This window comes from Garra rufa, chromosome 18 (genome assembly GCF_049309525.1).
Source record: "Garra rufa chromosome 18, GarRuf1.0, whole genome shotgun sequence".
Taxonomy (NCBI): Eukaryota; Metazoa; Chordata; class Actinopteri; order Cypriniformes; family Cyprinidae; genus Garra; species Garra rufa.
In genome coordinates, this window is record NC_133378.1 from 24,376,371 (window position 1) to 24,402,866 (window position 26,496).

General features: G+C 39.2%; 2 protein-coding genes across 2 annotated transcripts in view; both read left to right on the forward strand.

The window, feature by feature from the left end:
• The window catches only part of casp9 (caspase 9, apoptosis-related cysteine peptidase), a 9,506-nt gene extending 9,116 nt beyond the window's left edge, over nt 1–390 (forward strand). Inside the window, exon 10 of the mRNA XM_073822690.1 lies at nt 373–390. Within this exon, the coding sequence (XP_073678791.1) occupies nt 373–390 (18 nt within the window). The remainder of the gene's footprint in view (nt 1–372) is intronic.
• A 78-nt stretch (nt 391–468) lies between these two features.
• On the forward strand, nt 469–26,364 carry arhgap4a (Rho GTPase activating protein 4a). Its single transcript, XM_073822889.1, has 23 exons — nt 469–542; nt 1,678–1,849; nt 4,236–4,398; nt 4,652–4,714; nt 4,843–4,971; nt 6,274–6,402; nt 6,486–6,707; nt 8,255–8,356; nt 9,076–9,258; nt 10,466–10,550; nt 10,654–10,681; nt 10,820–10,916; nt 11,000–11,060; nt 11,159–11,236; nt 11,319–11,447; nt 19,824–19,929; nt 20,013–20,237; nt 20,439–20,503; nt 22,100–22,268; nt 22,713–22,811; nt 24,076–24,207; nt 24,310–24,376; nt 24,465–26,364. Exons 1-23 carry the CDS (start codon nt 476–478, stop codon nt 24,636–24,638), a joined length of 2,745 nt encoding a protein of 914 aa, XP_073678990.1. The 5' UTR covers nt 469–475; the 3' UTR covers nt 24,639–26,364.
• Nucleotides 26,365–26,496: the final 132 nt, after the last annotated feature.

Below are 26,496 nucleotides of genomic sequence, written 5' to 3' on the forward strand. Positions count from 1 at the left end.
AATGCTGATCTTTGGATCTTTCTATTCATCAAAGAATCCTGAATTTTAAATATTAATAATAATAAAAATGTTTCTTGAACAGCAAATCAGCATATTAGAATGATTTCTGAAGGATCATGTGATACTGAAGACTGGAGTAATGATGCTAAATATTTAGCTTTGATCACAGGAATAAATTACGTTACAAATTACAAAACAGTTATTTTAAATGGTAAAACAGTTTCAAAATGTTACTGTTTTTTCTGTGCTTTGGATCAAATAAATGCAGGCTTGGTGAGCAGGAGAGACTACTTTAAAAAACATTACAAATCTTACTGTTCAAAAACATTTGACTGGTAGTGTACATGTTCTTCATTTCTGTCTGTCATATAGATGGGTCAAAACGGGTAAAAATTAAAAGCAAGTGGCAATCTTTTTCAAGTATATTCTTTAAACTTCTACATAACATTTGTTCATTCATCTAGTTGGAGCTACAATGTCATCCCATGTCAAACTGAGGAGGGACAGAGTGGGGACAGCGGACTATGATACACAGATTAAAGGTAACGGACGTCTTAACATTAAACACGGTTTAAGATTTCTGAGCAATGGAAACCCAAACTGATTCCTTTCCCATGAAAATAAATTTGCTGATAAGTTCCTTTCCAAGTTTTGAATGTGCTTTGGAGACCACAGATAACCAATTTATAAATCTTTGTTAATTAATTAATTTATTTATCCAAAAATGAAAATTCTGCCATTTATTACTCACCCTCATGCTGTTCAAAACTCAAAAGACCTTCGGTCTTCTTCAGGACACAAATTAAGATATTTTAAGAAATCTGAGAACTCTCTGACCCTCCATAGACAGCAAGTGTCCTACAATTAAGGTTCAGAAAGGTAGTAAGGACATTGTGAAAATAGTCCATGTGACGTCAGTGGTTCAACCGTAACTTTATGAAGCTATGAGAATACTTTTTGTGCGCTAAAAAACAAAAATAACAACTTTTTTCAACAAGTCTTCTCCTCTGTGTCACCCTAGCGCCATTTTGGAGAGTATACCGACACATGTGTGTGCTATCCTCTGAACATAAACAAAGCATGGCGCAAACGTGTCAATAGCACCACACTCAATCATTGTTTAAATGCAGAGGAAAGCGCGTAAGCTTTGCACACATAGCTTGGTAAAATTACGGTTGAGCCACTGATGTCACATTAACTAGTTTAACCACATCCTTACTACGTTTCTGGGTCTTGACTGTGGTAGGACCCTTGCTGTCCACAGAGGGTCAGAAAGCTGTCGGATTTCATCAAAAATATCTTAATTTATGTTACAAAGATGGACGAAGGTCTTACGGTTTGGAACGACATGATGGTGAGGAAATAATGACAGAATTTTAATTTTTGGGTGAACTATCCTTTTAAAGTTAGTTAATAAAAATGCAACTGTTCATACTTAGTTCATGTTAGCTCAGGTACATTGGGTAATATTAACAGACACAACAATGTTGTTAAATGTTGAAATTAACATGAACTAAGATTTATAAATGCAAATATTTGTCATTATTTATGTAAATTAATGTTATCTATTTATCCGTCTTGTTAAACTTTGTGAAGCCAGCATGTTCTAGTTAATTGTTGTTTAAAACTTGTCAAATGAAACATAAAAATTGCTCTGTCTCTGTTTCTCTCCACTAGAGGTGCGTTTGCAGCTGGCGGATCAGTTGAGGATATTTGACGGTCAGGTGGAGCAGAAGACTCAGGTGTTCCAAGATCTGATCGATTATTTGCGCAGACGAGGCGAAATTGAGGGGGAGTACGCCCGCTCACTGGACAAACTGTGTGACAGATTCTCCTCCAGAACCAAGAAGTGAGAATAGAAATATGCGTTAAAATAAATGCCATTAATGCAAGAAAAAGGGCTAGTTCACCCAAAATTTTAAACTCTGTCATTAATTACTCACACTCATGTTGTTTCAAACCTGAAGACCTTCATATATCTTTGAAACACAAATTTAGATATTTTTGATGAAATCCAAGAGCTTTCTGACCCTGCAATGCAATAGACACATTCAAGGCCCAGAAAGGTAGTAAGGACATTGATCAAATACTCCATGCGATATCAGTGGTTCAACCTTAATTTCATGAAGCTACAAAAGTACTTTTTGTGCGCAAAGAAAACAAAAATAACAACTTTATTCAACAATTTCTTTTCTTTCTTGTCAGTCTTTGCTGCATGTTCAACAGTACCACGACTATGTAGGGTCAGAAAGCTCTCAGATTTCATCAAAAATATCTTAATTTGTGTTCCAAAGATGAACGAAGGTCTTATGGCTTTAGAATGACATGAGGGTGAGAAAATAATGACAGAATTTTATAAATTTGGTGAACTATCCATTTAACATTTAAATGACTTTTGTGCTATACCCTTAAAAACCCTGTAAGAGCCAATTATTTTAAAGAAAGAGAGTCACAATTTTTTCCAAGCAAAAATGACACAATAATATATTCTATATAAAATTCTATATATATATATACTACCAAACAAAAGTTTTGGGTCAGCTAGATAGTTTGGTAACACTTTACAATAAGTTTAAATTTGTAAACATTAGCTTACATTAGGTAACATTAACAATAAGTATTTATCAATCTTAGTTAATTACATTATTAAATACATTATAGATTATTAATACATTATTAAAATCAATTTAATTAATATTTAATATAAATGTATCTGAATTAACATGAACTGCGATAAAAATGGTTGCATTTATATTAAGATTAAGCAATACTGTAACAATTGTGTTGCTTATTGGTAGTGTTGGTTAATGCATTAGCCAATGTTAACAAATTACTGTAAAGTGTTACAAAACGTTTTGTAGAAGTCTTGTATGTTCACCAAGGCTGTGTTTATTTGTTTTTTTAGAAATAGAGTAACATTTGTAATATTGTGAATTATTATTATTATTATTATTATTATTATTATTATAATTAAAGGTGCCATAAAATGGAAAACTGTATTTGCCTTGGCATAGTTGAATAATAACAGTTTTGTGCATGGACATGACATACCGTGAGTCTTAAACACCATCCTCAATCACACCTGTGATTAAAATATGTATTTTCCTTTATGTGTTTCCTTCCTGCTGTGCGAGCTACTAAAACGAGCCGCTCTGTGAAACAGTTAAACAGAGCAGAGCTCATCATTATTATTTATGAACCTTCCAAATAAGGTAATAACAGACCATTTCATTCTAAGGACAAATCCTAGGGTTGCAAATGGACCGTTTCCGGAGAATTTTGCCCTTACCTAAGCCATATATATACCTTCTATGTAAATATCAGAGAACAATTTAAAATATTGTATCAATGCATTCTATGGCACCTTTAAAGTAACTGTTTTCAAGTTTAATATATTTTAAAATGCACTTTATTCCAGTGATTATGTCCAACCATTACTTTAGCATGTATTTGAAATAGAAACCTTAATGACTTTATTGTCACTTTTAATCAATTCAATGCATTCTTTCTCAATAAAAGTATTAATTTCTTTTAAAAAAGTAAATAAAGAAAAAAAAATTGTACTGACCCCAAATTTTAAATAGTAATGTATATAATGAAACCTAAAACTATTCAGACAAAAGAGTTGTTAATAATTTTTACTAGTGGGTGCAGGACACTACAGATCATTTCTGTAAGTGAGGAGAGCAAAATAAAGTAAACATGACATATTATACCAAAAAAAACTTCATAGAGTGGACTAACAGTAAAACTGATACAAATTTGGGACCAAAAATTATTCAGAAACTATGACCTGACCATGTTTTGCTTAAGTGTTTTTCTTTAATTGCTAATGCAACCTTTTTACATCACAGACTGAACAAAATTAAACATTGCTTGGTAACTGGTCAACAAATTATTGATAGTTGGTAGTTGATAGTATTGTCATTCTAACAGTTGTCTGAATTTTTGGTTGACCGTAATCCATTACATATCTTTCTATCAAAGTTATCTGACATTATCAAGATAAATTCATTCTGACACAGTTAAACTCTGACTACTTGTTTATTTTATTACAATTTGCTAAACTAGGAAAAATAAACTGATAATGTGAGAAATGTTGAAGGTGTCTGAATACTTTTGGTTTGACTGCATTTTTTTTTTTTTTTAGGCAAACCTGGCTAGAAATATATGGTTTTGTATCTGTTACTTACCAGGAACTTGGTAACTCAATTCTCTGTTCCTGTCCCCCTCAGGAAAGAGCCCAGCCATCAGTCTGTGGTTAACTGCTGGCAGGTGTTGTTGACGCAAACACGTCAGGAGAGCAGAGATCACAGTTTCTTGAGTGACAGCTACAGCAACACTCTGCCTCAGCAGCTTTCACACTGTGTTGAACATGCCCAACGCCTGGCCAAACGGGTACACACCCACTCAAACACATTTTCACATCCTTCCACATTTGCACAATGAAACACCCACACATTATTTGACTTGAAGGAGCAAACATACCCACGTATGTACATGTGGCTTCCTTTGCACTGACACTTTGCAGACCGTGCACAGACATATACAGCACCTTTGGCACAGTCACCTGCCACTCGCTAGACAATGCAATACACAGTTGCTAAAATGATCATTTATCTTTTTGTTTCTTATTATTTATGTTTTTCAGAGCAGAGACATTTGCACCCAGTTACAGGATGGACTTCTGAAAGTCACTGCAGAACTTCTTACAGTGAGATTAACCCTTTATTTCTCTTGTCGAGCCACGTTTTTCTTTCTGAAATTATGTTTGTTTGCATTAACAGTTAATGGTTTGTTAAATGTCACTGCAGATCTCATTCCTATTTTCATTAAAAACAGGCCTTGAAGACATATTACCAATACTACACCGAGTTCCTGTCTGCAGAAGGCAAACTAAAGGAAGCAGTCAGACTGGAGGAAAAGCAAAAGCAAAGTGCATCTAAAAAGATGGAAAGACAAATAGAGAAAGTATATCTCCCCTTTAATATCAAAACTATGAAATAGTTGTGAATTAAATGGTTGTAATTTAGATATATTTAAGGATTACAAATAATACAAGTTATACTCGAATCGGTAGCACTTGTGGCATAATGTTGATTCCCAAAATAAAAAAGAGAGAATTTCCACTTTTAACCATTTCCCCACATACACTACCAGTCAAACTTTTTGAAAAGTACAACGTTTTGTTTCTTAAAGACATCTCTACTGCTCACCAATCCTCTATTTGTTAGATCCAAGGTACAGCAAAAACTGTAATTTATTTATTTTAAAATGTAATTTATTCCTGTGATTTCCAAGCTGATTTTTTTGCGTCATTACTCCAGTCACATGATCCTTCAATAATCATTCTAATATTTTGATTTGCTGCTCATTCATTATTATTATTATGTTGAAAACAGCTGAATATATTTTTTGAGGTTTCTTTGATAAATAGAAAGTTCAGATAGACAGCATTTTTAATGAATATAATTATTTGTAAATAAAATAAAATAACAATTATACTGACTCCAAGCTTTTAAACGTTATAGTGTAAAATGTTACACAATCTTTTTTAATTTCAGACAAATGCTGATCTTTGGATCTTACTATTCATCAGAATCCTGAAAAAATGTCCTAAACTTAACTGTTTATTATTGATGATGATAATAATAATCATAAAAACTAGTGTTTCTTGAACAACAAATGAAAAGCAATGATGCTGAAAATTGAGGTTTGATCAAAGGAATAAATTACATTTTAAAATGTATTCAAATAGAACACAGTTATTTTAAATAGTAAAAATATATTTTTTAAAATACTGTTTTTGCTGTACTTTGTATCTAATAAATGCAGGTTTGCTGAGCAGAAGAGACTTAAAAAAGAGAGTTAAAAAAACGTTAACTTTTGACTGGTAGTATATATAACTTTTGACTGGTGGTGCATATATATATATATATATATATATAAGCAAACAAAAATGTTGGGTAGTTTATAAAGTTTTTTTTGTTTGTTTTTTAAAGACAAATAAATAAGGTTATGCCACACACACAAAAAAATCTGCCTGGTGACAAAATCAAGGCAGCAACAGAATGTCACAGTGTTTTGCCTGCATGAACTTGAGCTGCAGCCTCCACCGTGCAGAGTGATGTAGGGCAAGTGACTGGCAGACTATAGATCACAGCGGTTGGTTATTGTGGCCACCTAGTGTGATTTGACGTATGACTCACTGAGTGTGTGTGGATTGTTCCAGTAAAATCTGAGGTTACATCTCATCTCTTTATGTGTGCACAGAGGCAAAGTAAAGTTCAGGAGATTCAGCTAAAGTGCACAAAAGCACGCAATGACTACCTGCTCAACTTGGCTGCAGCAAATGCATGCATGAACAAATACTATCTTCAGGATCTCTCAGCTCTCATAGATGTAAGTTCATTATATTCCTTCTATATAATCAGGTTTCAATATTGAGTAGGTTTAACTCAACCTCTCATTTCATGTCCTCTCAGTGCTGCGACCTGAGTTACCACCAATCCATATCCAAGGTGGGCCATTTTTACCTGGCTAGTCGCCAATGGGCCCAACAGAACTTGAGCGCTGGGATGCAGCAGCTGGACACAGCTTTGTCAGAACTGAGCCAGAACCAGGACAGAGACGCTCTCATGCAGGCCAACATCTCTGCCTTTTGCCTGCCACTCCGCTTTCAGTACCAACCCTATGAAGGCGACCAGGTACTGCCTGATTGAAAGAAATTATCAGTCTATAATTTTAATGGTAGATTTATTTGAACAGTTAATAACAAAAAAAATCACATTTAAAAAAAAAGTTAGATAGTGATTTGCATTTTATTGAGTGAAATAGGTATTTGACCCCTTCACAAAACATGACTTAGGACTTGGCGGCAAAATCCTTTTTGGCAATTACAGATGTCAGATGTTTCTTGTAGTTGGCCACCAGGTTTGCACACATCTCAGGAGGGATTTTGTCCCACACCTCTTTGCAGATCCTCTCCAAGTCATTAAAGTTTCGAGGCTGACATTTGGCAACTCGAACCTTCAGATCTCTTCACAGATTTTCTATGAGATTAAGGTCTGGAGACTGGCTAGGCCACTCCAGGACCTTAATGTGCTTCTTCTTGAGCCACTCCTTTGTTGCCTTGGCCATGTGTTTTATCATTGTCATGCTGGAATACCCATCCACGACCCATTTTAATGCCCTGGCTGGGGGAAGGTTTGATGGTACATAGCCCTGTCCATCATCCCTTTGATGTGGTGCAGTTGTCCTTTCCCCCTAGCAGAAAAACACTTCCAAAGCATAATGTTTCCACCTCCATGTTTGACGGTAGGGATGGTGTTCTTGGGGTCATAGGCAGCATTCCCACTCCACCAAACATAGTGAGTTGAGTTGATGCCAAAGAGCTCGATTTTGGTCTCATCTGATGACAAAATTTTCACCCAGTTCTCCTCTGAATCAGATGTTCACTTGCAAACTTCAGACGGGCTTGAACATGTGCTTTCTTGAGCAGGAGGACCTTGTGGGCGCTGCAGGATTTTAGTCCTTCACGGTGTAGTGTGTTACCAATTGTTTTCTTGGTGACTGTGATTCCAGCTGCCTTGAGATTATTGACAAGGTCCTCCCGAGTAATTCTGGGCTGATTCCTCACCGTTCTCATGATCATTGAAACTCCACGAGGTGAGATCTTGCATGAAGCCGCAGTCCGAGGGAGATTGACAGTTACTTGGTGTTTCTTTCATTTGCAAATGATCGCACCAACTGTCACCTTCTCACCAAGATGCTTGGCGACAGTCTTTTAGCCCATTTCAGCCTTGTTTAGGTCTAGAATCTTGTCCCTGACATCCTTGGACAACTCTTTTATCTTGGCCATGGTGGAGAGTTTGGAATCTGATTGATTGATTCTGTGGACAGGTGTCTTTTATACAGGTAACAAGCTGAGATTAGGAGCACTCCCTTGAAGACATCTCATTTTGTTATCTGTATAAAAGACACCTGGGAGCCAGAAATCTTGCTGATTGATAGGTGATCAAATACTTATTTCACTCATTAAAATGCAAATCAATTTAAAACTTTCTTGAAATGTGTTTTTCTGGATTTCTTTTGTTGTTGTTATTCTGTCTCTCACTGTTAAAATAAACCTACCATTAAAATTATAGACTGATCATTTCTTTGTCAGTGGGCAAACATAGACAATCAGCAGGGGACCGAATATTTTTTTTTTCCTTACTGTGAATACTGAGAATATGTATGTATTCTCTTCCAGGTGGTTGAGGTGTCAGCGAAGTGTGAGATGATGGGCGAGCTGGTGACCCGTTTTCATCAGCTGCAGTCCAGGCTGTCTTCAGTCACCATGGAGGTTGAGGAGGTACACAAACCCTATAGCATCACATAGCTAGATGTAGAGATACACTATATTCCCAAAATTATTGGGACACCCCCTCCTACTGAACAGGTTTGACTACTTTAGGAATTTCCATAAGTACACATCTTAATGTTTAAGCATATAATGATATTCTAGTAAATTGTGTGCTTCTAATTTTAATCTAGCAACAGTTTGGACAGGATCCTTTTCTGTTTTAACATGACAAAGCCTATGTGTATAAGACAAGGTTTATAAAATAAATGATTGATTCAGTCAGTTTTGGAAGTGTCTAAAATGAATGTACCCATATGTACAAGTCACTGGTGTTCGGTGATGAGGTTTTGGCACAAGGTTTGCATTTAAAGTCACACCAGAGGTGTTCAGTTGGAAGCAGGACTTGGCTTACTGCAGACCAGTCAAGTTCTTTCACACTGACTAAATCAAACATTTCTTGCCTAATACACAGAGGCATTGTCATGATAGAATAAAAAAAGAGTCCTGTCCAAACTGTTGCCATAAAATTAGAAGCAAACAATTCCTTAAAATATCATTATATTCTTAAACATTAAATTTTTTTCTCATGTAAATTACTAAGGTAGTCAAACCTGTTCATTAGAACAGGCAATATAGTGTTTTTGGATAAATAAATACTGTACTTTTGTGTTCTCTTTAGTTCTCTTTCTGGTTTGTCTAAACATGAATATACATCAAATTTATTGCAGTCTGGCAGATTACTTCAGTCAGCTCAGTCTTCCATGCTGGATGGTATTGTTGAAGACACCTTTGGATCTGCCCCAGACTTTCCCAGCAGCCCATCATCATCAGAGGGTGATGTATCAGTCAGTAAGACACATCAGCTGAAGCGTAGAGCCAGCCTTCCGGACACTGAGAGTTTGTATTTCTCGGTAACCTATCATTATCATCTAGTTACGTGAGTGGAGGCAGTGCCTCCATCATGATATGATTGAATATGACTGGTTATGATTGACTGTGATTGGTTTTTGCGATAAATCCAGCTGTTTTGTTTGTGTGCGTTCCACATTTGCAAATCAGTCTGAATGAGCAATATAATGGCATTACAGGTAAGACTAATGTAAAAAAAATAAGTTAACAACTCACATACTTAGATATAACCACTCTGTTAGTTTAAAATAAAACTTAATATGGCATAAAACATGAACTGTGGGAGTTTTTCAAAGAGTAATCAGCATGGTGAAATTGAAAGAAAATTTCCATGTCTGTGACCAGTATTTACCAAGCTTTAATGACTGATGATCTGAAAAATTCAAAAGTAGTACAAAGTTAACTATTAAAAAATTATGAGATTTATGCTTGGCTTTAATAAATAGAATATTGATTACATTGTAAATGTAAAAATATAAAATACAGTTGTTTTTTGTCTTTTGGGAAACATGTAAGTGTCTTCTGTAGCTTCTGAAGGGCCGTACAAAAAGGAAAAAAATGTATATTTTGGCAAAATAAGAAAAATGTACACATCTTCATTCTGTTCAAAAGTTTTCACACTCCTGCTATTAATGCATTGTGTTTCCTTCTGAAGCATCAGTAGTTGCATATGAGTCCCTCAGTTGTCCTCAGTGGGAAAAGATGGATCTCAAAATCATACAGTCATTGTTGGAAAGGGTTCAAATACACAAAAATGCTGAAAAGCCAAAGAATTTGTGGGACCTGAAGGATTTGTTTTTAAGGAGAGTGGGCAGTTTAACTGTTCAGGACAAACAAGGGACTCATGAACAACTATCCCTAAAAAAAAAACAGCTGTAGATCCTTCAAGTAATAACACAGTGTTGTAGTATCAAGTATATGTAAACTTTTGAACAGGGTAGTTTTTATAAATACAACTATTATTTTCTCTTGTGGACTTTATCAACATATTTTATGTGAAATACCTTTTTGAGGATAGTAATAAATTAAAAAATAACATACATTTTGTATGATCCTGCTTATTTTGGTAAAACAATTAACGTTTTGCAGATTCTGCAAGGTGTATGTAAACTTTTGACCTCACCTTTAAATAGTCAGTAATAGTAGTATATTTTTATTATAATCTCTATTGCTATTTTTGTTTGACATTTTCTATATTTTACATTGCAGAAAGTCAGAGACCATCTATGTAACAGCTCTTTAATATCAAAACTGGAGGCCAAACATGACCTGCTAAAGGTTGCCATTCAGAAAGGTAGAATAATGTCTCCAATTTTTACTGAAATTGTTGTAAAGCAAAGACAACAAGTGAAATTATTCCTTCAATATTGTTCTTCTGGTTCTTTTTCTTATATCAGCTGAAAGTGTTGACAGTAATCATTCCAGGTAAGGAAATTAAGACTTAAAAATAGATATATTTTGTAATGCAAAAATATTTGAGAAACCATTTTACTGGGGTAGCAAGAGCAAAAAGTCTTGCTTTTATTGTTAGTGATGACTCTAATTAAACATCTGTTTATTTAGAACACGCTCCAAAAGATCTGTGCGTCATAAAAAGAGTAACCCCAGTACCCAGATCAGCCAGAAGCTTTTCAATGGGGATCTACTTTCATACATCCAAGTAAATTTATCTGATTCAAAAAGTGTTCTGGATTCACTCAAACAGTTCAAGGCAACTGACTCACAGTGTTTCCTCCCTATTAGGCATCAGGACAGCTCATTCCTGCAGTGGTGGAGAGCTGCATTCGCTTCATCAACCTCAATGGTAAATCTGTAGAGTCGGTAGATAATGCCTCTTTCTACCATTCTTTCCATCTTAATCACTGGTTTTCTAATTTACTCCCTGTTTTTTTCTCTGGTAAGGTTTACATCATGAGGGATTGTTCAGAGTGCCTGGATCTCAGATGGTGGTGAATCAGTATAAGGATGCGTTTGAGAAAGGTATGTGCATTGGGTGACGATATTCTCCTCCCTTTCTCTGAGTATTAGTAATAGGCTGTGATTCTTGTGTTTTTATCTGTAGGCGATGACCCGCTTGCTGATGGGGGGTGTGACATGGACTCTGTGGCTGGAGTGCTGAAACTTTATTTTCGAGGACTAGAGAAACCTCTCTTTCCTGAGGACAGTTATGAGCAGCTGATGGAATGTGGGCGTAAGAGCACTTTACTACACTATTATGTGCTTGTATGCTGACTGTGTGTATGTTTTCTTTCCTGTGATAAGATTTTCTGTTTAAACAGGAAGTTTGGGCAGGACATATTGAAGGCCTCGTTTTTAGTTTGTCAGTAGCCTGATTAAAAATCCAGCAAAATTGCTTTTGGTGGACATAACTGTTTTTTGTTTGTTTGTTTGTTAAGAAATTAATACTTTTTTATTTGGCAAGGATGCATTAGATTGATCAAAAATGACAGTAAAAACATTTATGATGTCACAAATAATAACTGTTCTTGTCTACTATTACATTAAGAAACATATAAATCATTCCTTCTTTTCAATACTGAAAGTATATACACGTTCGGATATATTTTTAAATATAACTTTTAAGAAATGGCCAAAAATATATTGTGAACATATATTTCTAGTTGTATTTTATATTTATTTTTATTATAAGTACTGCTACTTATATTTTTCTAAATATGTGTATATTGTATCAAATAAATTTTGCTGGTTTGTAGCGGGTTTTTTTTCCAAAATCAACTAGTTTTAGCTGGTTTTTAACTGTTATTTGTTAAATTATCTGGGTTTAACAGGTTTTAGCTGCTCTTAGCTGTTTTTCAGTAAATAAACTGGTTTAAACTGTTTTTTGTTAAATCAGCTGGTTTTAGCATTTTTCCCCCTGTTTTAAATTAGCAGGTTTTAACGGCTCTTTAGGCTTTTTGTTAAAAAATGGTGTTAACTGCTGGTTCTTTTTTGTTCATTCAGCTTTTAACTGGTTTTAGCTGGGTTTTCTTTTTATCTATTTTTGTTGCTCTTTAGCAGTTTTTTCTAAATTAACTGGTTAGCTGGTTTTTACCAGTTTTTTTGTTAAATCTGCTGGGGGGTTTTTTTACCTGTTTTTTGTTCAACCAGCTGGTTTGAGCTGTTTTTATCTAATCTAATTGAATCAAATTTTTGCAGTTTTTAGGGTAAATCATATAGTTTTAACTGGTTTAAACTTTAGTTGGTTCTTACCGTTTTTGTTAAATTAGCTGGTTTTAATTGGTTTTAGCTGCTCTTTAGCTGTTTTTGTGAAAAACAATTTGTTAACTGGGTTTTAGCTGTTTTTTAATCAGCTGTTGTTAACAACTGTTTCCCTTTCGATACTTTCACTCGTACTGCGTCTGTAAAGACGCTATGGGAAAAGCTCCTTTTCTCCTGAGACTGAAGCATTTCAATAACGCAGTGTAACTGCACGGCCATTGGTTCGTGCAGTGTTAAAGAAACGAACCAATGGCTCGGCAGCGGAGATGCACAAACCTATGGCGATGATTCGCGCCCGATCGCGCCAAAAGGGGCGGAGCATCTGGCTATATAAGCGAGCATTTCGCCATAGGGAACTCAGATCCTTCTTCTTCAGCGACGACTTCTGATCTTCGCAGAGACTGACTACGCAGACTTCGCTCAAGCAAGCCTCTTCTTCGCCGTTGACGAGCCTCGCAGCGGATCTTCACTGCTCGGCGGATTGACGCTCCGGAGCTGATTCCCTGCTGCTATCCGGCGAACATCTAAAAGAGCAAATTAAGAGCAAATTTCTACGGCGTTGTTCCAAATGCCACGGCGTTTTTGTCGCTCGTGCAGAGCCCCTCTGCACGCCGCTGACACTCACGCTGAGTGCGTCTCGTGCCTGGGTCACGCCCACGCTGAGGCTGCGCTCAATGAGACGGAATGTTCCCACTGCGGGAATATGAGTCTCACTTCCCTCCGCTCGCGGCTAGCTTTCTTTTCAGAGAGCGACGCCGCTTCTCGCGCCCTCCCGCTTACTTCCTCGCAAGAGCCTGCTAGGAAGAAGCAGCGGGGCAAGAGATCTAAGAGCGTGGTGACAGGCGAGCTCACGCCGGCTCAGACCCCGCGTGCCTCGCCTTCACCACATGGAGAGGAATCGCCAGTTCTCTTCCTGCATCCTGACCAGCGTCCCTCTGCGGCTGCGAGCGATCTGGTCTCCTTCGGAGGAAGTGAATGCGAGGATGACAGCATGTCATTGGCCGCATCTGACGCAGAGGAGTTGTCGGGCTCTTCCCATGACCCCGCCCCCTTGCCGTCTGCGCAATCCAGCGCCGCCAGCGCCGGTATGGACGCCGAACTGTTCCGCGTCCTATCTAAAGCTGTTGAGGAGCTGGATCTTCAATGGTCTCCTCCCGAGGAGCCCTCTAGGAGCCGGTTGGACGAATGGTTTCTGCCGGGGCGCCGCCAGGCCCCTCGTCAGCGAGCTTCACCATTCTTCCCCGAAGTCCACGACGAAATCTCTAAGTCCTGGCGTGCTCCATACTCCGCCCGCCTTCATACTTCCTCTTCTGCTGCCCTCACCACGGTCGATGGCGCTGAGGAAAAGGGCTACGAGAAGCTGCCCCCGCTGGACGAGTCAGTTGCTGCGCACCTTTGCCCGCCCACCGCTATCGGTTGGAAGGCGAGGGCGTCACACCCGTCTAAGCCTTGCAGGACGACCTCTACCCTCGCTGGACGAGCGTATTCGTCTGCTGGACAGGCAGCTTCAGCGCTTCACTCTATGGCGGTACTCCAGGTGTACCAAGCAAAGCTCCTCCGCGGTCTGGACGAGTTGAACCTGGACGATTCCCCGCTCAGAGAGATACGTAGCGCTACGGATTTGGCGTTACGCGCCACGAAGATGACGGCTCAGGCGATCGGGCGATCGATGGCCAGTTTAGTGGTGCTGGAGCGCCACTTGTGGCTTAACTTGACGGAGATCAAGGACGCGGATAAGGTCGCCTTCCTTGACTCCCCCATCTCGCCGACCGGCCTGTTCGGCCCAGCTGTCGAGGGTTTCGCGGAGCGCTTCACCGCGGCGCAGAAATCGTCCCAAGCTATGCGACATTTCCTGCCCAAACGCTCGAGCTCTGCAACGGCTCCTAGTCGCCCCAAGCCGGCGCCGACTCAGCAGCCTGCGAAAGCCACGCCCCCAGCTGCGCAACCAGCGCCTCAGACGGAGCTCCGTCCTCGGTCACGCCCAGCCAAGCGCTTTCCCTTCCCTAAGCGTCAGGGACCTCGGCCAAGAGTGGTGCTGGACCAGGCGCCGCCAGCGTCTTCCTGATCTCAACAGCAGGAAGAGGGAGGGGCCAAGTCTCGCAGCAGCCGGACCAGCCCCCAAAGTGCCTCTTTTAAGCCCTTCTACACTCCGTTCTGTTCCGAGTGTAAGGGAACTCATGTTTGTAAAAAATGTAGCTGTAACTCACGGGCCCTTTATATCAGTGCCCTTACAGCAAACCGCTGTGATAGCGGGAAAAATAAAAAACAAACATTTTCAAGAAAAGAGCAAATTTCCTCTTCCAATGCTTTCAGACAGCATACAGCTGTGCGAACCATTGCAGCCCCTAGCGACACGATCCGCGGCATGGCAAGCCATCCCCGGAGTGTCAAAATGGGTTTTGGGTATAATAGAACGAGGCTATGTACTCCAGTTCGCTCGAAGACCTCCTCGCTTTCATGGTGTGATCACCACCTCAGTTCGCAGCAAAGACGCACACGTCTTGCGATTGGAGGTAAAGAATCTGTTGGCCAAGGGCGCCGTGGAAACGGTCCCCCCAACACAGAGCGAGTCAGGTTTTTACAGCCGTTACTTCCTCGTTCCAAAGAAGGATGGCGGTCTACGCCCCATCCTCGACCTCAGACAGCTGAATCGCGCCCTCATGAGACGGCCGTTCAGAATGCTTACACTAAAACAGATCCTCACGCAGATACGCAAAGGGGACTGGTTTTGTTCACTAGATCTGAAGGATGCATACTCCCACATTCAGATCGCCCCCCATCACAGGCAATTCTTGAGATTCGCCTTCGAGGGAGTGGCATATCAATATACAGTCCTTCCGTTCGGACTGTCGTTAGCCCCTCGCACGTTTACAAAGTGCATGGACGCAGCACTTTCCCCTCTGAGACAGATGGGAATCCGCGTCCTGAACTATCTGGACGACTGGCTCATCCTAGCCCAGTCAGAAAGCGAGCTAACACACCACAGAGCCTTAATCCTCAGCCACTTAGAGTGCCTAGGACTCAAGGTCAATTTTGCCAAGAGCGTGCTGTCTCCCAGCCAACGCATTGCGTTCCTGGGAGCAGTTTTCGACTCATGTCAAATGAAGGCAGCAGTTGCGCCGCAGAGAGCCCAAGCCATTCGCAGGCTCGCGGCTTCCTTCAAAATAGGAGCCCTTCGCCCTCTCAAGGTTTTTCAGAAGATGCTCGGCCTTATGGCCTCAGCATCTCCAGTACTTCAGTTGGGTCTGCTTCAGATGCGCCCCCTGCAGTTCTGGTTGAAACCAAAGGTTCCTCCTCAAGCGTGGCGTTTGGGACGCCAGCGCATCAAGGTAAATCGGGCCTGTATAGCAGCCCTGGCTCCTTGGAGGTGCGCTCAATGGATGGAACAGGGCGTTCCCCTGGACTTGGTGGTCAGAAGGAAAGCGGTCTCGACAGACGCCTCCAACTTAGGTTGGGGGGCGCTGTGCGACGGCCAGCCTGCTTTCGGCCTATGGTCGAAAGCGGAGAGTCGCCTTCACATCAACTGCTTGGAAATGCTAGCAGTGTGTTTAGGCCTTCACACCCTTCTACCTGCGCTGAAGGGTCACCATGTCTTAGTCCGTTCGGACAGCATGACAGTGGTGTCCTTCATAAATCACCAAGGGGGCCTCTCGTCGAGACGTCTATTTATGATGGTAGAACGTCTCCTGAAATGGGCTCAGCTGCACTTCCGCTCTCTAAGAGCGACGCATGTGCCAGGCAAACTGAACCAGGGAGCAGACATGTTGTCTCGGAGCAACGTCTCCTCAGACGAATGGACGCTTCACCCTCACACGGTTCAGCAAATATGGGCTGTCTTTGGCAGGGCGCGAGTAGATCTTTTCGCCTCAAAAGACAATCATCACTGCCCAATTTATTTTTCAAAGGAACAGGATGCATTGACCCAAGAATGGCCCAATCTCCTGTTATACGCATTCCCTCCTATCGCTCTGCTGCCACAGGTCATCAGGCGAGTGCGGGAACAGAAACTCAAAGTCCTGTTAGTGGCTCCATTCTGGCAGAACCAGCATTGGTTTCCAGATCTTCCCAGGCTGCTCTCAAGAGCACCATGGCCCGTGCCACTGAGACGAGATCTCTTAACACAGGCGAACAGAACGATTTGGCACCCCCAACCGGAATTGTGGGCGCCGCACGTTTGGGCTCTAGACGGGAGCCTTTAAGTCTCCCTGAGTCGGTTTTGAGTACTATTTCACAAGCTAGAGCACCCTCTACGAGGCGGCTCTACGATCTCAAGTGGTCTGTCTTTTCCGCCTGGTGTTCCACCCGCGGTACGGACCCAATTTTATGTGACATATCTGTGATATTGTCCTTCTTGCAAGAGCTGTTGGATAAGGGGAGATCCCCCTCCACGCTCAAGGTCTATGTTGCAGCTATAGCGGTATTCCATGACCTTGTAAACGGTCAATCTGTGGGAAGAAACGACTTGGTCGTTCGTTTCTTAAAGGGGTCAAGGCGGATTAATCCCCCTCGCCCCATCACGGTTCCGTCTTGGGACTTACCCACAGTGTTGAGGGCCCTGAAGGGCCCTCCCTTCGAACCGCTTCAGTCCATAGGCCTTCGCCCCCTGACGTTGAAGACTGCCCTGCTATTGGCATTAGCATCAGTCAAACGCATGGGTGATTTACAGGCGCTCTCTGTGAGCCCCGTTTGCTTGGAATTCGGGCCAAATGACTCTAAGGTCATCCTGAAGCCAAAGCATGGGTATGTTCCCAAAAGTCTCTCTACACCCTTTAGAGACCAGATTATTTCCCTTTTGGCTCTTCCTCCTACGGAGCAAGACCAGGGATTTAACCCTCTCTGCCCTGTCAGGGCTCTGAGATGTTATATAGAGCGTTCTGCCCCTTTTAGGCAGTCAGAACAGCTGTTTGTATGTTTTGGTGGCCGCACCAAGGGGTGTTCGGTCACAAAACAGAGATTATCCAAATGGATTGTGGAAGCCATCACGCTGGCTTACTCCTCTTTGGGCCTACAATGTCCCATGGGAGTAAGGGCCCATTCAACGAGGGGCATCGCCTCGTCTTGGGCGTGGTCTAGCGGGGTTTCCATTGCAGAGATTTGTGCGGCGGCAGGCTGGGCCTCACCGTCCACATTTGCTAGATTTTATAACTTGGACGTTCCAGTCTTACAGACTCGGGTCCTTTCCACATAGTGGTATGTGTTACCAGTATGTTATATGTAGTGCGTCTTGGCCTCTGTGGAGCTCCAAGTGTACTTATTCCTTGGAACGGATGTTTATCAGGCTATCTGATCGAACAAATTGGCCCTTATTAGCCCTTTAGTGCTAGGGTCATGTTAGTCGTTCCTCTACCTTAAGCACGGCGGGATTGTACTGGTTCCCCATAGCGTCTTTACAGACGCAGTACGAGTGAAAGTATCGAAAGGGAACGTACTCGGTTACTTTCGTAACCTCGGTTCCCTGAGATACGGGAACGAGTACTGCGTTGCTGGCCGTGCTAGGTAGCTGCACGACTCAGTCGTCGCTTCAGTCGAAGTACCTGAGTTCCCTATGGCGAAATGCTCGCTTATATAGCCAGATGCTCCGCCCCTTTTGGCGCGATCGGGCGCGAATCATCGCCATAGGTTTGTGCATCTCCGCTGCCGAGCCATTGGTTCGTTTCTTTAACACTGCACGAACCAATGGCCGTGCAGTTACACTGCGTTATTGAAATGCTTCAGTCTCAGGAGAAAAGGAGCTTTTCCCATAGCGTCTTTACAGACGCAGTACTCGTTCCCGTATCTCAGGGAACCGAGGTTACGAAAGTAACCGAGTACGTTTTTTTTACAGTTTTTAATTAAATCATAGTTTTAACTGGTTTAAACTTTAGTTGGTTCTTACTGTTTTTTGATAAGTCAGCTGGTTTTAACCTGTTTTTTCATTAAATTAGCTGGTTTTAATAGCACTTTAGCCGTTAACTGGTGTTTTTTTTTTTTTTTAAATCAGCTGGTTTAAGTTGGTTTTTAGCTGTTTTATGTTCATTCAGCTGGTGTTAACTGGTGTTAGCTGTTTTTTTTTTTTAATCATCTGGTTTTAACTGGTTTTTACTTATTTTTTGTTAAATCCGGTTTTAGCTGGTTTTGCCTGTTTTTTTATTAAAGGAACACTCCACTTTTTTTGGAAATCGGCTCATTCTCCAACTCCCTCTGAGTTAATAAGTTGAGTTTTACCGTTTTGAAATCCATTCAGTGATTCTCCTGGTTTGGCAATATCACTTTTAGCATAGTTTAGCATAGATCATTGAATCCTATGAGACCAATATAGCATCGCGTTCAAAAATGACCAACGAGTTTCGATATTTGTCCTATTTAATACTGCACTCTTCTGTAGTTATATCGTGTACTTATATTGTGTATTACTGCGCCTGCTTCGGCCATATTACGGCAGCAAACTTCCTTGACTATTACGCCGGAATGGGAGTGTAGTTCCTAATCTTACCGGCCTAGAAAACTGCAGCTTTACATTTTCCGCCGGTATTAGTACACAATATACCTACAGAAGAGTCAAGTTTTAAATAGGAAAAATATTGAAACTCGTTGGTCATTTTTGAACACGATGCTATATCTGTCTGATAGGATTCAATGATCTATGCTAAGCTATGCTAAAAGTGATATCGCCAGAACAGGAGAACGACTGAATGGATTTCAAAACGGTAAAACTCAACTTATTAACTCGGGGGGAGTTGAAGAATGAGCCTATTTCCAAAAAAAAGTGGAGTGTTCCTTTAAATCCGCTGCTTTTAGCTGTTTTTTTAATCAGCTGTTGTTAACTGGTTATAACTGGTTTTAGCTGGTTTTTAGCTGTTGTTTGTTAAATCAGCTGGTTTTAAGTAGTTTAAACTTTAGCTGGTTTTTAGCTTTTTTTGTTAAATCATTTGGTTTTAAGCTGCCTTTTTGGTTAAAACAGTTTGTTATAGCTGTTTTTTAATCAGCTGGCTTCAGCTGTTTTTGTTAATTCAGCTGTTTTTTGTTTAATCAGCTAGTTTTAACTGGTTTTAGCTTCTCTTTAGCTGTTTTTGCTAAATAAACTGGTTTTAGCTGCTTTTCAGCTGTTGTTTGTTAAATCAGCTGTTTTAATCAGTTGTTTTAACCAGTTTTAGCTGTTTTTTGAAAAATAATTCTATTTTTTTCTGATTTTGCTATTATTAATTTGATACTAGCTATTTTTATTTTAGAGATTTTTTAATTGGCCAGAAGTCAATATTTGGTTGACCATTTTAAATGCATATATTCTAAATGTTTATTTTTGCCGACTTATATACATAGCAAAAATGAAGTAATTTTATGGAATCTTTAACTTTACCTCCCATTACAGAAATAGATGACGAGGCGAAAAAGGTAATGCAGCTGAAGTGCGTCATCTCCTCGTATCCTGCCTCACTCGTCATTGTCATGAGATATATTTTTGCATTCCTTCACCAGTGAGTATTACAGGATGTCATTGGGTTTTGGCCTTTTTCAATCACAAAACCCCACATCTAAATGTCTGTATGTGTGTGTACAGTGTCTCCCAATACAGTGACGAGAACATGATGCAGCCCTATAACCTGGCAGTGTGTTTTGGTCCCAGTCTGGTGAGGGGGCCAAACAACGGCGACGCAGGAGAGCTTCAGCGCATCAACTTGCTGGTCAAGAGCATCATTGTCCAACACGAGAGCATCTTCCCCAGCCAGAATGAATTGCCTGGGCCAGTGTATGAAAAGTGCATGACACTGGAAGAAGACGACTGGTAAGAATTAAGCTCTGTTCTTGTAGTGTACTGTACATACATACACACACACACACACACACACACACACACATACATACAATATGCTAAGAACATGTGCTAACATATTATAAACACAAATATGATTTTTGGTAAAGCTGCTTTTTGTGAAAAGCATTATACAAAAAAATTAACATGACTTGATATTTGTCATTTGTACAGTGAGGCTGTAGCAGAGGAAGGAGATGGAGAATCAGAGCAATCTCAAATGAAAGAAGCAAAAGACGGTAAGGTTGACATGGTTTGCTTATCAACATTTGGACTAGCAGACCTAACTAATTAATTTGGCTTAAAAAAAGCTAAGTTACTGATCTACTATTTAAACTTATTATTATTCTTCAGAGCCAAATTGTAAGTAGTTTCAACTGGTTTTCAGCTGTTTTTATGTTAAAACTGATTATTAGCTTTTTTACTAAATAAACTGGTGTTAGCTGGTTTTAGCTTTCTGTGTTTTTAAGCTGTTTTCCCTAAATGTTTTTTAACTGTTCAGCTGGTTTAAACTGGTTGTTTTTTTTTTTAGTTAAATTAGCTGTGTGTAGCCAGTTTTAACTGGGTTTAACTGTTTTTTAACAGGTTTGCACTAAATTAGCTGTTTTTTTTTTTTTGTTTGTTACTTGGCTAAATCAACTGGTTTTAACTGGGTGTTTTTTGAAGCTTTACTTTGCTAAATCAGCTGGTTATTAGCTTTCTGTGCTAAATCCACAGGCTTAAGCTGGTTTGTAGCTTTTTTTCCTAAATAAACTAGTTTTAGCTGGTTTTTAGCTTTTAAGATGTCTTTTAGCTGGTTTTAACTATTTGTAGCTCATTTGAGCTTTTATGTAAAAATCATCAGGTTTTAGCTGGTTTCTAGCTGTTTTTGTTAAAGCAGTTAAAGCTAACTGTTTTTAGCTTTATTTTGCTAAATCAGCTGGTTTTAGCTGGTTTTCACTAAATTAACTTTTTTTGTTAAATTAGCTGTTTGTAGCTGGTTTTAACTGGGTTCAAATGTTTTTTCGCTGTTTTTTAAAGATTTTTTTTACTAAATCAACTGGTTTTATTTGTTTTTAGCTGTTTTTTCTAAATCAGCTGGTTTTAGCAGTTTTTAAAGCTGTTTTGCTAGTTTGTAGCTGGTTACTAGCTGTTTTTCACTAAATCAATTGGTTTTAGTGTTTTTTGTTTGTTTGTTTTTAAATCAACTGGTTTAGCTGGTTTTTAGCTTTTGTGCTAAATCTGCTAGTTTTAACTGGTTTTTAGCTGTTTTTCCTAAATCAACTCGTTTTAGCCGCTTTTAGTTAAATCAGCTGGTTTTAACTTGTTTTTAGCTTTATTTGGCAAAATGAGTTGGTTTTAGCTTTTTGTGTTAAATCAGCTGGTTTTAAGCAGTTTTTCCCTAAATCAGCTGGTTTTAGCTGTTTTTTAGATGTTCAGCTGGTTTTAACTGGTTGTAGCTGGTTATTAGGTTATTGCTTTTCATTAAATTAACTGATTTTAGCAGTTTTTTTTATGTTAAATTAGCTGTTTGTAGCCGATTTTAATTAGGTTTAACTGATTTTTAGCTGTTTTTCACAAAATTTATTTAGTGAAATTTTGTGCAATTAACCTTTTAATTTGTTCTTAGCTTTTTTTAGCTAAATTGTTTTAGCTGGTTTTAACTGTTTTTAGCTTTCAAAATGACTAAATTAAACTTACCTATTTAAAATGGAAAACCTTCAAACGTGTAGATTTTAAAAATACTTCTAGCTTTTAAAACTACTTTAAACTTCCTGTCTAGGCTTGTCCAAATAAACTTAAAGTTTGTCTACAGACTTTTTATCTAGTTCCTTGTGGTCTTTTTTGATGTGCAGAGCTGCAGGGAGTAGCCATGTTCGACTACATAGGGCGTTCTTCAACTGAGCTGTCCTTTAAACATGGAGACCGTCTCATCCTACACAGCAAAGCCTCCCCTGACTGGTGGAGAGGGGAGTTGAATGGGACAAAGGGTCTCATCCCAAATAAATATATCAGTGTGCCAAGGTAGGTTTTCATTTCTTCGATAGCCATATTTACCACAGAAAAATGGCAGATGAAATGCTTTGCATTGCTTCACTTACAGCTCTCATAGGTGTAATATACAATAAATATATAAGCACATTTGACTAAAATTCACATGGGAGATTCTGTAAAGCTTGTCTGAGTCGGCAGTAGTAACCAAGGGGCCGGGGCTTTGCAAATGGTTGAAACTGCTTATTGAATTCACTTCCTTAAATTGCTTGATTGTCCATAATCAGTGCATTTATATCCCATTTATACCACTGTTTGTTTTTTTGGAATTTTAGTTTTGTATTTGTTGTTATGCACTTTAAAGGCATTTAGAAGGCTTACTGATTTAAAATACTAGTAAGTTGTGATTCTCATGACCAGCCACCATCTAGACTAGTGTCATAAAACTTCTCTATCCTCTCCCTCTATGTTGTTTAGCATGGATGGTGGCCAAGATCAGAAAGGAAAGGAAACTTTGAAATCCAGCTATGCCAGACAGCAGACAGAAGAAGAGCAAAAAGCAGAGCAAAGTACACGGTAAAACACTCACAGATTGTTTTGTGTAAACTGCTGAATGGATAGACATGAACTAGTACAACCTCATGGTAGATATACTTTAAAAAAAAAAAACTTTTTTTTTTTAAATCTCTTAATAGAGAAATGTGGAGAAAATTAATTAGATTTTTACTTATGGAACCTGCTTGTACTGTTTTTAGTTTAACATGTGAAAAAAGAATCATGTCATCTACAGTGCCTTGCAAAAGTATTCATACCCCTTCATTTTTTTCATAATTTGTTTTGTTGCAGCATTATGTTAAACTGCTTTAAATTAGTTTTTCCCCCACGTCAATTTACACTCCATACACCATAATAATGACAAAGCAAAAACCAGATTTGCAAATTTTACAAACTGATTAAAAATAAAACACTGAAATACGTACATTGCATAAGTATTCATACCCTTAACTCAGTACATAGTTGAAGCACCTTTACAGCCTCAAGTCCTTTTGGGTATGATGTGACAAGCTTTGCACATCTGCATTTGGCAATTATCTACCATTCTTTGCCTCACCTTTTCAGCTCTGTCAGCTTGGATTGGGGCTGGCAGACATTTTCTAGAGTCCTAGTTGTTCCAATCGTCTTCCATTATGGATAATGGAGGCTACATGCTTCTGTGAACCTTCAATGCAGCAGATTTTTTTTCTGAACTCTTCCCTAGATCATTGCCTTAACGCAAGTCACTGAGCTCTACAGGCAGTTATCTGGACCTCAGGACTTGGTTTTTGCTCTGATTTGCATTTTCAGCAGTTAGACCTTTTCTGAGAGGTGTGCCTTTCTAAATCATACTCATTCAAATTAATTTGCCACAGTTTAACTCCACTCAAAGTGTAGTAACATCTAGAAGCAATATGAATGCTCCTGAGCTAAATTTTGAGTGTCCCAGAAAAGGGTATGAATACTTGCAACGGGATCTTTTCAGTGTTTTATTTCTAATAAATTTGCAAAGTTGTTACAAACCTGTTTTGTGCTTTGTAATTATGGTGTATGAGATGTAGATTGATGTGGGGGGGGGGGGGGGAAAGTAATTTAAAGCAGTTTAACATAATGCTGCAACAAAACGTGAAAAAAAAAGAAGGGGTATGAATACTTTTGCAAGGCACTGTAAGTAAACTTTATATGAACCCCATTCTTACTCCATAATGATGATCAAAGAATGAAACTTAATTCTTATTGCATAATGATGACCAGTGACTCAGTAACTAGCTAAACTAAACTAATTCGGTCTGTATTCATTTTCTAGGCTCAAGATCACAAGTGATAAAGTGGGAGTCGGGCCAAGTCATGCCACTTCTGGAAAGGTTTCGTTACAAATACCCACGCCACAATACGCACAGCCAGGAAATTCTCCAGGGGCTCTGCGGAAAACATTAGAGTGTGTAATTGGACTGTTTGTTTGCTTTTTACAGAGATTTTAATATCTCTGATTATTATCTACAGAATAATGACTAAATGAGTCAATTTATAACTTTCACAGCCCTCAAATGAGACGATCCACTGCCGATGGAGGAAGCGGAGAGGAATTCTCAACACAAGTGGATAAGGTCAGGACATTTAAAGCTCATTTATAATCCTAATGAGTTCTCCAGCCTCCCTCTATTAAAGTGTATTTTTGACCATACTATCTTGCAGGAAGTGCATCACATGATGCACTCAGTGTTTAAGGAGCTCATCGTTCGCCAGTCGTCCCCAGATCAAAACACATCTACATCCTCAGAGATCACACCCCCTGTGCAATCGCCTCCAAACAGAGGACCAGGATGGAAAGGAAAAGGTTTATTTAGATCAGCTGACCATGTGGAATGAAGAAAAAGAAAAAAGAACAAGGGGAAAACTGTGTATCCACAGTCAGAAACACAAACAAATTTAGGTGAAACATAAGTTTGGGTGAAATCTTTGTTTATGGTGTTTTTTGTACAGTTTGAATCGATGGGTTTAAGAAGCACTTTCAATTCAACATGTGAATTTTTAGATATAAATACGTGCTGTGAAAGTTAGAGTATGTATATTATTTTTTTCATTTTCTTTACATTCTTTGTTGTAACAAGCAATTGTACTTCTGTGTACCCTGTGGAATAAGAGCAAAGCAGGCCTACAGTAAGGCTATAAGCACTTGTTTAGTAAGTAAAAGCTTGTTTACAATCTTGTTTTTTATTTATAATGTGAAAACTTTGTAAGAAATTTAAAATGCCACACTGCGCCACACCTACACCCTAAAAATGTAATTAACAGTCCTAAGATACCATGGCAATCTTCTTTAAACAGTAAAACAAAAAAGTGTCCAGAAGTGTATAAAATATGTAAACTATTCAGGAGCAAGTTTTCTCATTCTCAACTAACTGTAAGCTGTTACAGCCAGAGCTACTTTTCTGTGTTAACGGATATAACTTAATACAAACAGGCAAATATGGTATGTATGCAAATTCCCGTGAAATCTGTATCATTATAAAGGGTTTGCATTAATGTCATGGTTTGGTCAGTTACCCAGATGCGTGGCCATATTGGAGATACTCGGATGTAAACAACAGAATGGATTGCATGGTTAACATACTACTGAATACGTTGTTCTGCTAATTTATGCAGTCTAAACCACGGGAAAATGTGTGGAAGCTGCTAAATCATAAAGAGAAGGACTTAGTAAGCAGGAAAGGGTGCAATAAAGTTAATGGGTGGTAAAGATACATACCAGCAGCATTAATTGAGATACTGACCAAATATTTTACCTACCTGACCAGAAATGATAAGAACAAACACAAATGTTGTCAAGATTCTTGCCCCGGAAATCCCTGTCAGTTTGGCCAACCACAAAAACCTTTTGTTCCTCTGACAGTTTTGTGCACTCTTCTCGTTGATTAGTAATTTTTGCCAGTCTGTAGTACTGCAAATGTTGCAAATGCCAACTGATTAATACAGCCTAAAACGTGATAATAATTGACCATTCTTAGCAGCAATAATAAGCAAATTATGCGAGTTTTGTTCGGTTCAGTGGCATTGTTTACGTTCAGTGCTGCCAATATGGCTTATTGATAGGGCTGTGCAGAGACCTTTAAAGGGGCAGGTGCTCAAAGTATAAAAAGGGCACCTGGAACAAGGCATTAAAGAGCCCCTCGGGTCCATCACCTCATTGTAGGCATCCAGTTACTTACGTAACAAGTAACAATGTCATTCATAAGACAAATAATGCATTATTCTAAGTTTTAATTGCATTCATGTTTAGTTCAGGACTCAAACAATAGAATTAGCAAATTTTTTATCACTATAAAAGGGGCTCCCTAAATAGGGCTGTGATCAAAACATCAGTACAGCAATACTGTAATGTATATTGTGACACATTTCTTGCTGGTATATGTATTATTACAGAGGCTTGTAGCAGCCAATGCTGTGAAGCAGTTTTGAGAAAGAAACAGAACATAAAAGACCATTTTAATGTTTAAAAGATTAAACATATTTTTTTGGACCTATTCGTTTTGATTAGAAATTGTTGTATATTAAATTGTCAAACTAAAGATGTTCTTCTCCATGTTAAACACAATAATAAACAGCTGTAGTATTAAACTCTGTGTGGTCACTGTTGAAAATATGTGGCCCCTGATGTATTGTGTAGTACGGAGCCCCTTACGTCACCTGTAGAAGAAAAATAATTAATCCGTGGGGACGGTTTTGC

Coding starts and splice junctions, on each gene's coding strand:
- arhgap4a (XM_073822889.1), top strand. CDS start 476: ATGTCATCCCATGTCAAACTGAGGAGGGACAGAGTGGGGACAGCGGAC. Junction 4,399..4,651: donor CCCAACGCCTGGCCAAACGG/GTACACACCCAC, acceptor TATGTTTTTCAG/AGCAGAGACATTTGCACCCA. Junction 22,812..24,075: donor AAAGCAGAGCAAAGTACACG/GTAAAACACTCA, acceptor TTCATTTTCTAG/GCTCAAGATCACAAGTGATA.